Here is a 13,871-nt window from a genome sequence, read left to right as displayed (position 1 = left end):
AGAGAGAGAGAGAGAGAGATAAATTGTGTGTGTACCTGTTTGGCACTGCGTTCAAACACCACATATTGCTGACACTGGTCCAACCGTCGTCTCCTCATGGTCCAGAAGTGGAGAACACGGTTCTCTCTCTGTAACAACTCATTCAGGATGTCTGACCGCAACACAGATATTACATTCCATTATACTGTATTTGATAAAGCATTCTTCTGGAATAATATGAATGTGTGTGTGATACTCACTCTTGACCTGTTGTTCCGGTGCTTTGACATGGCTGAGCATCCCAGGCATGTTAACACTGTTCCTGTGCATGTACTTCAGGAACACATCAGCATTACGTCTGGCTAGGGTACATGCCTAGAGAAAAACACACACAGTTAGGGACATGGGTAACAGCTGTGAGTGTGTTGGTCTCTGTGAGTGTGTGTGTGTGTGTGTGTGTGTGTGTGTGTGTGTGTGTGTGTGTGTGTGTGTGTGTGTGTGTGTGTGTGTGTGTGTTTGAATGCTCCTACCTTGAGGAAGGCCTCTTTCTGTTCCAGGTGTTTACTGATCATGGGGGTGACGTGGTCTGACTCACAGTTAGGACCCAGTTTATCAGCCCCCCCACACCAGTCCTCTTCCCTCTTATACTCCTGCTCCAGGCTCTCCAACACACTGCACACCTGTTTCAGTCAGATATATACCGTACATAAACTACAGCTCCCATAATGCCACACCAGTCCTCTCCCCTCTTATGCTCCAGGTTCACCTACACACTGCGCACCTGTTAGAATCAGCGATGGGTTTAAAACTTCAGTTCCCATAATGCACATTTCCAAACACCTACATATTTGTTTATTATGTAACAATATTGGCACTTTCTAGCATGTCCATCTGGTAAACGCCTACCCCTTTAGTCCAGACTCAAAACGTTCCCCTGCCCCTTGCACAGTGAGGGCGCCCCCTACCTGTTCGGAGGTCTTGTAGAAGGCTACAGAGGCGTTGACCAGTTTCAGCCTGTCCTCCATCTTCAACATGAGCTGCTGCCAGTGGGACGCTACACTCTCAGCACAGTCTCTGATCAGGTCCATGTCATAGTGGTTGGCCTGGAGTAACACCTCAGCCTTCTGCTGCACCTGCAGGGCACTCTGGTGGGTCTTCTATGTGGAGGAGAGGAGAGAGGGATGAGGAGAGAAAAAGGGTTTATATTATACAATATCAGATTGGGAGAAAGAGAGAAAATAATGGGAAATAAAGATGGAAAGAGCAAGAAAGAGACAGAGAGAGAGAGAGAGAGAGAGAGATATAGATAGATAGATAGATAGATAGATAGATAGATAGATAGATAGATAGATAGATAGATAGATAGATAGAGAGAGAGAGAGAGACAGAATAAATGATACATTTGTTTATCAATGTATAAGAATGAAAGTGTGTTATGTTGCGTCACGAATGGCTGTGCTCACCTCAATGGCATGCTGGAACTGTTCGTGCTCTCTCTGTAGCTGTTCTGCTTCCTGTAGAGAACTGGCTGTGATCAGACCAGCATTCAACATAGACTCCCCATTACGGATCCATCCTAGGACCTGCACAGACCAGGAACAAGGATATAAGTTATCAGAATAGCATATTAGTACTGTTCCCACTGGTACTTACCTGGTATTTACTATAGTGGTGTTTCTACTAGTATATAATGGGAAATAATGTGGTATCAATTGATGGTTCTGGTGTTGTAGCTGTACACACTGCTCCAGGTGTGTGTGTGCACATGCGTACCTGTTTGACTTCGGCCTGTAGGTGTCGCAGCTGTACACACTGCTCCAGGTGTCTCCTGTGTTGTTCGCCTGCTACGTCCAACTCCTGCTGCTTCTCATGGAGGAACTCCAGCAGGTCCTGAACACGAGTAGCCATGTCCACATCTCTGTCACACAGCAACTCTACACCTGGAGGGAGAGGACAGGGAGAGACAGAAAGAGAGGGGGGATGGAGAGAGAAAGAGAGAAAGAATGTCATTCAATGTAAGCTCCGTCGGGCACATGTGTGTACTGCTACTCACCAGAGGCCTGTACTTCGTTGACGTACTGCAGCAGTTCCTGTCCCTGGTGGATGACGTCAAAGGTCAGGTTGTTCATGGTCAGGGCCTTGTCAGCGTGGTGCTGGAGTCTCTGTTCTGCCAGGGTCAGGTCCTCTGTATCAAACTCACTCATCTGAACAGTCAACTCCTCGTTCCACGACTCCAGGTCTGAGATGATCTGGGGGGGAGAGAAGAGTGGTGAGATATCTACAGTTCCTTCAGAAAGTGTTCATACTCCTTGACTTATTGCACATTTTGTTGTGTTACAGCCTGAATTCTAAATGGAATTCATCTACACACAATACCCCATAATGACAAAGTGAAAACATGTTTTTAGAAATCCCTGAGTGGTTTCCGTCCTCTCCGGCAACTGAGTTAGGAAAGACACCTGTATCTTTGTAGTGACTGGGTGTATTGATACACCATCCAAAGTGTAATTAATAACTACACCATTCTCAAAGGGATATTCAATGTCTGCTTTTTTTTACCCATCTACCAATAGGTGCCCTTCTTTGTGAGGCTTTGGAAAACCTCCCTGGTCTTTGTGGTTGAATCTGTGTTTGAAATTCACTGCTCGACTAAGGGACCTTACAGATCATTTTATGTGTGGGGTACAGAGATGAGGTAGGTAGTCATTCAAAAAGCATGTTAAACCCTATTATTAAACACAGTCCATGCAACTTATTATGTGACCTGTTTAGTAAATGTTTACTCCTGAACTCATGTAGGTTTGCCATAACAAAGGGGTTGAATACTTATTGACGCAAGACCTTTCAGCTTTTACATTTGTAATCATTTCTAAATATATCATTTTCAAAATATTCCATTTTGACATTGGGGTATTTTAAATTCAGACTGTAACACAACAAAATGTGGAATAAGTCAAGGGGTGTGAATACTTTCTGAAGGCACTGTAGATTGCAGACATGTGTGGACACACACAAGGTGAGGATTCACACACACGTGTGTCATTGAGTCGGGTAATCTAAAAACGGAAGACTAGGTTATGTCACTGAGCTAAAGTCTAGACAAGTTCACCGGACCTCCTCTGCCACACACACACACACCCTTTCCACCCCCACCATACACTCACATCGATGGCGTCCCTTTCAAAGATGCGTAGCTGTAGGAAGAGTTCCAGTTTGATCTTCCTCTCCTGAAACAGCTCCTCCATCTGAGCCTGGGCCTCGTCCAGCTGCAGTAACACACTCTCTATGTGGTTGATGGAGCTGTTGTGGGGGGTCTTGTTACTGGAGATAGCAGAGTCCCTACCATAGGAGAGAACACACACACTCATTGAAGAAAACGTACACACACAAACAATTGGACATGTGTATTTACCAGGGGTTGGAACCGGTTCAGGGAAGAGAACCGAAAAACGAGAACATAAGTGATCTATACTGTTCCGGAACAGAACCATAATTTTAAAAGCATTGGAACCGGTTAATAACGTTATTTTACATTCCAGGATTTTTTTTTCACAGTACCACAAAAAACACAAAGCGCCTATGCAAATCCCTCACTGTCACTTAGAAACGTATTCCAGCGTCTGCCTGCCTGCCAGCTGAACATCTTTTCTAGTTTGTGTGTGTAGGCTACCTGCCCCTCCCTCTGAAGCATGCATATTCTCCTGTAGCCCCTCCCTCCAAGGCATGCATATTCTACTGTAGCCCCTCCCTCTAAAGCATGCATATTCTACTGTAGCCCCTCCATCCAAATCATGCATATTCTACTGTAGCCCCTCCCCCTCCCTCCAATGCATGCATATTCTACAGTAGCCCCTCCCCCTCCCTTCAAAGCCTGCATGTTCTACTGTAGCCCCTCCCCCTTCCTCCAAAGCATGCATATTCTACTGTAGCTACTGAAATTAGGGAGAGAGATTTTTAATTAGAGAACAATTAATACACTTTCAATGCTAGTTAAGGATACTATAGTTATCACGTTTCACATTGGATTTATTAACTACAAAAAGGTAAGACAAACTCAGCTAAAAAAGAAACGTCCCTTTTTCAGGACCCTGTCTTTCAAAGATAATTCGTAAAAATCCAAATAACTTCACAGATCTTCATTCTAAAGGGTTTAAACAATGTTTCCCATGCTTATTCAATGAACCATAAACAATTAATGAACATGCACCTGTGGAACGGTCGTTAAGACACTAACAGCTTAAGGTAACAGTTATGAAAACTTAGGACACTAAAGAGGCCTTTCTACTGACTCTGAAAAACACCAAAAGAAAGATGCCCAGGGTCCCTGCTCGGTAAACGTGCCTTAGGCATGCTGCAAGGAGGCATGAGGACTGCAGATGTGGCCAGGGCAATAAATTGCAATGTCCATACTGTGAGACGCCTAAGACAGTGCTACAGGGAGACAGGACGGACAGGTGATCGTCCTCGCAGTGGCAGACCAAGTGTAACAACACCTGCACAGGATCGGTACATCCAAACATCACACCTGCGGGACAGGTACAGGATGGCAACAACAACTGCCCGAGTTACACTAGGAACGCACGATCCCTCCATCAGTGCTCAGACTGTCTTCAATAGGCTGAGAGAGGCTGGACTGAGGGCTTGTAGGCCTGTTGTAAGGCAGGTCCTCACCAGACATCACCGGCAACAACGTCGCCTATGGGCACAAACCCACCGTCGTTGGACCAGACAGGACTGGCAAAAAGTGTTCCTCACTGACGAGTCGCGGTTTTGTCTCACCGGGGGTGATGGTCAGATTAGCATTTATCGCCAAAGGAATGAGCGTTACACCGAGGCCTGTACTCTGGAGCGGGATCGATTTGGAGGTGGAGGGTCCGTCATGGTCTGGGGCAATGGGTCACAGCATCATCGGACTGAGCTTGTTGTCATTGCAGGCAATCTCAACGCTGTGTGTTACAGGGAAGACATTCTCCTCCCTCATGTGGTACCCTTCCTGCAGGCTCATCCTGACATGACCCTCCAGCATGACAATGCCACCAGCCATACTGCTCGTTCTGTGAGTGATTTCCTGCAAGACAGGAATATCAGTGTTCTGCCAGCGAAGAGCCCGGATCTAAATCCCATTGAGCACGTCTGGGACCTGTTGGATCGGAGGGTGCAGTCCATGAGGAGGAGATGCACTGCAGTACTTAATGCAGCTGGTTGCCACACCAGATACTCACTGTTACTTTTGATTTTGAACCCCCCCTCTGTTCAGGGACACATTATTCCATTTCTGTTAGTCACATGTCTGTGGAACTTGTTCAGTTTATGTCCCAGTTCTTGAATCTTGTTATGTTCATTCAAATATTTACACATGTTAAGTTTGCTGAAAATAAACGCAGTTGACAGTGAGAGGACGTTTCTTTTTTGATATTTTTTACATTTTTATTCTGGTTCCGTTCTGCAGACACAAGCTTGTTACTTGGCTAGCTCTGGTCTGGCTCTCGAAAACTCTAGGAGGCATTATGTGTAATGTCATGGAACTGAGAGTCAAGGGCTAGCTCTGGTCCAAAGTTAGCTAACACATCAGAGTCTAAGCCCTGTCTAAGCCGCATATACACACAGACACAGCATTGTAGCAGAGTACTGGGGATTCTACATAATTAACCACACTTATGTAACCAGCATTATGTAACAATACCCAGAGGAGAGAATACACCAGAGAGAGAGAGAGCGAGTGGGGGGAGGGAGAGAGAGAGAGACAGGGGGGGTGAGAGAGAGGAGGGGAGAGAGATGGGGGGGTAGGGGAGGGGAGAGAGAGTGGGGGGAGGGAGAGGGGGAGAGAGAGAGGGGGGAAGAGAGAGAAAGAGAGAGTGGGGGAGGGAGAGAAAGAGAGAGTGGGGGAGGGAGAGAAAGAGAGAGTGGGGGAGGGAGAGGGGGAGAGAGAGAGGGGGGGAGAGAGAGGGAGAGAGAGCTTCAGTGTGTGTTGAGCCCTCAAGACTCACACACTTGATATAAATAGAAGCAGAATCGTGGTCAGAGGTGTGAAATACATGGATCTCTAACTCTCAACCTACTGCTTCTCTCCATCTCTCCCTTCCTATTGCCTCTCTCTCATCTGGCAGTCCGCTATGTGAGGATGCTGTTGTTTTCTTTCATCTTCCTCTCCTCCTTCTCTTCTCTCTTCCATCCCACTCACCTTCTGCACAGTTTCTTCTAATTCATTTTGTGTGTGTACGTGTGTGTTGAGTGTGTGAGTATGCATGTACGTCTGTGTGCACACCTGTGTGTGTGTGTGTGTGTGTGTGTGTGTGTGTGTGTGTGTGTGTGTGTGTGTGTGTGTGTGTGTGTGTGTTCTACCTGAGCTGCTGGATGAGGTCCTCTCCCTCCTTGATGACGTTGACAGTGACCTGCAGGATGGTCAGCTGCTGCTGGCTGAAACGTTTGATCAGGTCCTGCACCGCCTCCACAGACTCAGCATACACATCATCTAACAACTCCTTCTGCAGCTCCTCCAGCCACGTCCACAGCTAGGGACCGAGAGATGATTAACATGTCGCACACACACATTCCAGTAAGATGTCTCGCTACTTGACGACACACGCACACCTCCATCTCCACCCACCGCCCCACCCCCCCACACACGCACTCTCCCTCCCACCCTGTACCTCTTTGACGTGTGTGTGGAAGGCGACAGACATGTCCAGCAGGACTTTGCGTTGCTCCACCCTCCTGACAAAGTCCTGGATGCGGTCCTCCAGCTGGTGGGCTGCCTGGTAGATCTCCTCTGGATCACACTCTCCTGTCTGGGCCAGCTGCTCTGCCGCTTCCAGCAGCTTGTCAGCGTTAGTATAGGTGTTCTGGAGGAGGGACAGAGCCATCACACAGAGAAAGACAGAGAGGGGAGTGAGACAGGGAGGGGGAGAGAGACAGAGAGGGGGAGTGAGACAGAGAGGGGAGTGAGACAGAGAGGGGGAGAGAGACAGAGAGAGGGGGAGAGAGACAGGGAGGGGGAGAGAGACAGAGAGGGGGAGAGAGACAGAGAGGGGAGTGAGACAGAGAGGGGGAGAGAGACAGAGAGAGGGGGAGAGAGACAGGGACGGGGAGTGAGAGAGAGGGGGGGAGAGAGACAGGGAGGGGGAGTGAGACAGAGAGGGGAGTGAGACAGAGAGGGGGAGTGAGACAGAGAGGGGGAGTGAGACAGAGAGGGGGAGTGAGACAGAGAGGGGGAGTGAGACAGAGAGGGGGAGAGAGAGGGAGAGAGACAGGGAGGGGGAGAGAGACAGAGAGGGGGAGAGAGACAGGGAGGGAGACAGAGAGGGGGGGAGAGAGACAGAGAGGGGGGGAGAGAGACAGAGAGGGGGGGAGAGAGACAGGGAGGGGAGTGAGACAGAGAGGGGGAGTGAGACAGGGAGGGGCGAGAGACAGAGAGGGGGAGTGAGACAGGGAGGGGCGAGAGACAGAGAGGGGGAGTGAGACAGGGAGGGGGAGTGAGACAGGGAGGGGGAGTGCGACAGGAAGGGGGAGTGAGACAGGAAGGGGGAGTGAGACAGGAAGGGGGAGTGAGACAGGAAGGGGGAGTGAGACAGGAAGGGGGAGTGAGACAGAGAGGGGGAGTGAGACAGAGAGGGGGAGTGACGTGGGAGAAGAAAAGAGGGAGGACAGTTAACAAGAGAAAGGGAGAAGGGGAGGAGAGAGAGAGAGACAGTATTTAGTGCAAAGATGGGAGAAAGAGAGAGTATGTGATGGAGAGAGGAAAGGGAAAGAGAGGAAAGGTCAAAGCAGAGACATGAAGAGAGGTGTCCTACCTGGGCGACCTCCTCGAAGTCCTCGTGTCGTTTCTGTAGCGCTCTGGCTCGATGGAGGGACTTCCCAACGCCTGTGTGTTTACTGAGGAACGCCTCCCCGTGGTTCTCTATCCAGTCCAGAACCTGGACACACACAAGCATGCACAGTTAGCTAAGTGGCATAGAAGTTCAGGCTGTGGGGCAGAGGAAAAAGGGGTTGTCGTGAGAGAGGAAACAGCATACCACTCCAGTCAGTAGGCAGAGGAAGGTAGATGACAGAGAGGATGAGTTCCCTCCCATCTGGTCATTTCTAGATAGGGGACAGCTTTTGTCAAATTGATGCATTTTAGCTAACCCTAACGGTTTTCCTAACCTCAACCTAACTCCCCTTACCTGCTCAATTAAGTATCCTAACTTGCTGCGTAAGTTCTCCTAAACCTGCTACGAAAAGTCAAGTTTGACAAAAGCTGTATCCCTTCTAGACAAAGCCCTCATGTTCCTTACACCTTTCTTTCTCCCTCTTCACAGCTTCCTTGTCCTGCTCTCGCCCTCCTTCTCAGATCTTTCTCCCTCTCACTCTCTCTCCCTCCTCAGATCTTTCTCCCTCTCACTCCCTCCTCAGAACTTTCTCCCTCTCACTCTCGCCCTCCTTCTCAGATCTTTCTCCATCTCACTCTCTCTCCCTCCTCAGATCTTTCTCCATCTCACTCTCTCTCCCTCCTCAGATCTTTCTCCCTCTCACTCTCTCTCCCTTCTCAGATCTTTCTCCATCTCACTCTCTCTCCCTCCTCAGATCTTTCTCCCTCTCACTCTCTCTCCCTTCTCAGATCTTTCTCCATCTCACTCTCTCTCCCTTCTCAGATCTTTCTCCATCTCACTCTCTCTCCCTCCTCAGATCTTTCTCCGTCTCACTCTCTCTCCCTTCTCAGATCTTTCTCCATCTCACTCTCTCTCCCTTCTCAGATCTTTCTCCCTCTCACTCTCTCTCCCTTCTCAGATCTTTCTCCATCTCACTCTCTCTCCCTTCTCAGATCTTTCTCCATCTCACTCTCTCTCCCTTCTCAGATCTTTCTCCATCTCACTCTCTCTCCCTTCTCAGATCTTTCTCCATCTCACTCTCTCTCCCTTCTCAGATCTTTCTCCATCTCACTCTCTCTCCCTTCTCAGATCTTTCTCCATCTCACTCTCTCTCCCTTCTCAGATCTTTCTCCATCTCACTCTCTCTCCCTTCTCAGATCTTTCTCCATCTCACTCTCTCTCCCTTCTCAGATCTTTCTCCATCTCACTCTCTCTCCCTTCTCAGATCTTTCTCCATCTCACTCTCTCTCCCTCTACCACTTGGCAGAATACCCCTCACCTGGATACTGGCCAGCAGTATCGCCATGGCAACAGTTACCTTGGCTACAAGGGTGATGCCTACTAGTGTGTCCATACATTTCCAGTATGTGTATCATTTATGTGATCCCTGCGAGTATTGAACACACGACCTTGGCGTGGCTAGAGCCAGGCTCTTCCCAACTGAGCCACACAGGGTCAGAACTAGTCCACACCTGCTGTACGTCTTGCTGGAACACACACAGCTGGAGCCTCTGGTGCAGGCGGACTTTGCGGTGTTGCCAGATATTCTCCAGTTGTCTCTGGTGGTGCAGCACCTCGTGTATCACATCCAGCACGTGGTGCACCGCCTTGCTGTAGTTGGCCGAAGCCGTTAGCGAATCAGCCCCCCCCGGGGTCAGAGGGCGCTGGAGCTTATCCAATAGGGCCTTACCGTCCTGACTGACCTGGAGGAGGGGGAAGGAAACTGGCTTGAGCACATACAGTACATACAAACACACCATGCTAGTGATACCACCCCCCCCAAACACACACCTACACCAGTGGAGGCTGGTGGGGAGAGATATAGGAGGACGGGCTCATTGTAATGGCTGGAATGTTATTAATGGAATGGAGTCAAACCTGGTTTCCATATGTTTGATGTGTTTGTTAACGTTCCATTAATTCAATTCCAGCCATTACAATGAGCCCATCCTCCTATAGCTCCTCCGAGCAGCTTCCACTGACCCACACCCACACACATGTATGTTACCTCTGGGTATGCAGCAGTGCTGTTTACCTCTGAGTAGGCAGCAGTGATGTGTTCGTAGAGGCCCTGGTGGTGGTGGATAGCATCTTCTAGGTCCTGGAGCTCCGAGGGTAGATCCACCTCTCCACACGCTTTACACCACGAGTCCACATTACCCATGTACTGTAGAGACAGGAACACAAACACATTACACACACGCTTTACACCACGAGTCCACATTACCCATGTACTGTAGAGACAGGAACACAAACACATTACACACACGCTTTACACCACGAGTCCATGTTACTCATTTACTATAGAGGAACACACGCGCACACACACACACACACACACACACACACACACACACACACACACACACACACACACACACACACACACACACACACACACACACACACACACACACACACACACACACACACACACACACACACACACACACACACAGCGCTGTGTCTAGTAACTATGTATATGTATTGCTCATTTTGGAAATATTTTGAGAGTCAGTGCATTATTCTACCATGATAACCTGGATGTCACATGGCTATGTTAGTTCTTTGTAAATGATTCCACCATGATAACCTGGATGTCACATGGCTAGGTTAGTTCTTTGTAAATGATTCCACCATGATAACCTGGATGTCACATGGCTAGGTTAGTTCTTTGTAAATGATTCCACCATGATAACCTGGATGTCACATGGCTAGGTTAGTTCTTTGTAAATGATTCCACCATGATAACCTGGATGTCACATGGCTAGGTTAGTTCTTTGTAAATGATTCCACCATGATAACCTGGATGTCACATGGCTAGGTTAGTTCTTTGTAAATGATTCCACCATGATAACCTGGATGTCACATGGCTAGGTTAGTTCTTTGTAAATGATTCCAATCCTGATGGGACAATAGAGGAAAACAGCTAAATAAAAGCATTAAAGAAAAAACAAAGCAACAGTAAACATCCCCCCAAAATGGAAGGCAGTTCACCTGGGTACCAGTCCAGGGCTTGACATTCAAGTCAATTTGAGAGTGGCACACCGGGCCAGTAGCAAGTGAAAACTGGGCCAAGATCACAGGAAAGCAAGTTATGCACGCAGAATTTCAACCGTGGGAGATTTCGTTAGCCAACCATACAATCTGATAAAAAAATAAAACCATTCCCCAATCTGAATGATGACATATAGCCCATATTAAACCTTGAATACGTAATATTCCCCTCCAGAAATAAGCCCAATAACATATTGATGAAAAGCAATATCTTTAGAGCCTGTACATATTATCAGGCAGGTGTGCTATTTTAGCAATAAGCATGATCACCTGTCTGATGCAGCCTCGTGGCTACATGGCTGAAGCATGATCACCTGTCTAATGCAGCCTCGTGGCTACATGGCTGAAGCATGATCACCTGTCTAATGCAGCCTCGTGGCTACATGGCTGAAGCATGATCACCTGTCTAATGCAGCCTCGTGGCTACATGGCTGAAGCATGATCACCTGTCTAATGCAGCCTCGTGGCTACATGGCTGAAGCATGATCACCTGTCTAATGCAGCCTTGTGGCTACATGGCTGAAGCATGATTGGAAACGTACTGACCCAAGGGGGCCATATGAAAGCGTGATTAACTGGCCAGATGAGCTCGGCAGATGTTGCCGGGCCAGTGGGCAGCCCTGAATGCCGAGCCCTGCAGTCTCTTTAGCTAATCCACTCCCTGTATTCCATGTACTGTGCCCCCAAAAAAATGGCACCTGCTGGAGAAGACTGATTTTGGGCCCAGTTATCCCTTTCGCTTCGCCTCTTCCTCTCTGGTGCAACTCACACATTTCAGTTAATTACTATAGCTCCCGCCAATCAGTGTAAGTTGTAAATGCCGGATCCCTTTGGCAAGACGCATCATTCACCCAAGTTTCGTCAAAATCGGGCCAGCGCTGTCTGAGATATCGCGTGTGACAAACATACGAACGGACGGCCAGATGGACGGACGGAGACCGATTCAGTCCCCTCCCCGATTTCAACGTGGGGGACAAAAAGACATAGCAGAGAATAAAATAAAAGAAGAAGTCACATGGGAATATTAAACAAACCAACACAGTAGGATTCTAATCTAACTGTAATCTCACTGCAAACTCTCATCATACAGAGATCACACACACCAGAGAATGTGTATGTATGTACAGTTGAAGTCGGAAGTTTACATACACTTAGGTTGGTGTCATTAAAACTCGTTTTTCAACCACTCCACAAATTTCTTGTTAACAAACTAGTTTTGGCAAGTCGGTTAGGACATCTACTCATTTTTCCAACAATTGTTTACAGACAGATTATTTCATTTCTAATTCACTGTATCACAATTCCAGTGGGTCAGAAGTTTACATACACTAAGTTGACTGTGCCTTTAAACAGCTTGGAAAATTCCAGAAAACTATGTCATGGCTTTAGAAGCTTCTGAAAGGCTAATTGACATAATTTGAGTCAATTGGAGGTGTACCTGTGGATGTATTTCAAGGCCTACCTTCAAACTCAGTGCCTCTTTGCTTGACATCATGGGAAAATCAAAAGAAATCAGCCAAGACCTCAGAAAACAAAGTGTAGACCTCCACAAGTCTGGTTCATCCTTAGGAGCAATTTCCAAATGCCTGAAGGTACCATGTTCATTTGTACAAACAATAGTACGCAAGTATAAACACCATGGGACCACACAGCCGTCATACCGCTCAGAAAGGAGACGCGTTCTGTCTCCTAGAGATGAACGTACTTTGATGAGAAAAGTGCAAATCAATCCCAGAACAATAGCAAAGGTCCTTGTGAAGATGCTGGAGGACACAGGTACAAAAGTATCTGTATCCACAGTAAAATGAGTCCTATATCGACATAACCTGAAAGGCCGCTCAGCAAGGAAGAAACCACTGCTCCAAAACCGCCATAAAAAGCCAGACTACGGTTTGCAACTACACATTGGGACAAAGATCGTACTTTTTGGAGAAATGCCCTCTGGTCTGATGAAACAAAAATAGAACTGTTTGGCCATAATGACCATTGTTATTTTTGGAGAAAAAGGGGGAGGCTTGCAAGCCAAAGAACACCATCCCAACCGTGAAGCACGGGGGTGGCAGCATCATGTTGTGGTGGTGCTTTGCTGCAGGAGGGACTGGTGCACTTCACAAAATAGATGGCATCATGAGGGAAGACAATTACGTGGATATACTGAAGCAACATCTCAAGACATCAGTCAGAAAGTTATAGCTTGGTCACAAATGGGTCTTCCAAATGGACAATGACCCCAAGCATACTTCCAAAGTTGTGGCAAAATGCCTTAAGGAGAACAAAGTCAAGGTATTAGAGCAGCCATCACAAAGCCCTGACCTCAATCCTATATAAAATTTGTGGGCAGAACTGAAAAAGCGTGTGCGAGCAAGGAGGCCTACAAACCTGATTCAGTTACTCCAGCTCTGTCAGGAGGAATGGGCCAAAATTCACCCAACTTATTGTGGGAAGCTTGTGGAAAGCTACCCGAAACATTTGACCCAAGTTAAACAATTTAAAGGCAATGCTACCAAATACTAATTGAGTGTATGTAAACTTCTGACCCACTGGGAATGTGATGAAAAAATAAAAGCTGAAATAAATCATTCTCTCTACTATTATTCTGACATTTCACATTCTTAAAATAAAGTGGTGATCCTAACTGACCTAAGACGGGGAATTTTTACTAGGATTAAATGTCAAGAATTGTGAAAAACTGAGTTTAAATGTATTTGGCTAAGGTGTATGTAAATTTCTGACTTCAACTGTATGTATGTGTGTAGGTGTGTAGGTAGGTGTGTGTGTGTAGGTAGGTATGTATGTAGGTATGTATTGGTGTATGTGTAGGTAGGTATGTATGTAGGTATGTATTGGTGTATGTGTAGGTAGGTAGGTAGGTAGGTAGGTAGGTAGGTAGGTAGGTAGGTAGGTAGGTAGGTAGGTAGGTAGGTAGGTAGGTAGGTAGGTAGGTAGGTATGTAGGTATGTATTGGTGTATGTGTAGGTAGGTAGGTAG

At 47.3% G+C, this 13,871-nt stretch overlaps 1 protein-coding gene across 1 annotated transcript in view; it reads right to left on the bottom strand.

Moving 5' to 3' along the window:
• LOC120026857 (triple functional domain protein-like) overlaps positions 1 to 13,871 on the bottom strand; it is a 116,455-nt gene that overhangs the window by 39,937 nt on the left and 62,647 nt on the right. Inside the window, exons 11-23 of the mRNA XM_038971573.1 lie at positions 9,862 to 9,993; positions 9,299 to 9,529; positions 7,770 to 7,892; positions 6,630 to 6,821; positions 6,322 to 6,491; positions 3,144 to 3,318; positions 2,033 to 2,228; positions 1,753 to 1,919; positions 1,443 to 1,562; positions 945 to 1,136; positions 510 to 659; positions 240 to 354; positions 36 to 151 (exon numbers count right to left, since the gene is read on the bottom strand). Coding sequence (XP_038827501.1) covers positions 36 to 151; positions 240 to 354; positions 510 to 659; positions 945 to 1,136; positions 1,443 to 1,562; positions 1,753 to 1,919; positions 2,033 to 2,228; positions 3,144 to 3,318; positions 6,322 to 6,491; positions 6,630 to 6,821; positions 7,770 to 7,892; positions 9,299 to 9,529; positions 9,862 to 9,993 — 2,079 coding nt within the window. The remainder of the gene's footprint in view (positions 1 to 35; positions 152 to 239; positions 355 to 509; positions 660 to 944; positions 1,137 to 1,442; positions 1,563 to 1,752; positions 1,920 to 2,032; positions 2,229 to 3,143; positions 3,319 to 6,321; positions 6,492 to 6,629; positions 6,822 to 7,769; positions 7,893 to 9,298; positions 9,530 to 9,861; positions 9,994 to 13,871) is intronic.

This window comes from Salvelinus namaycush, chromosome 32, assembly GCF_016432855.1.
Source record: "Salvelinus namaycush isolate Seneca chromosome 32, SaNama_1.0, whole genome shotgun sequence".
NCBI lineage: Eukaryota > Metazoa > Chordata > Actinopteri > Salmoniformes > Salmonidae > Salvelinus > Salvelinus namaycush.
Note: the sequence above shows the minus strand (reverse complement) of the source record. Positions and strands in the feature narration are given on the sequence as shown.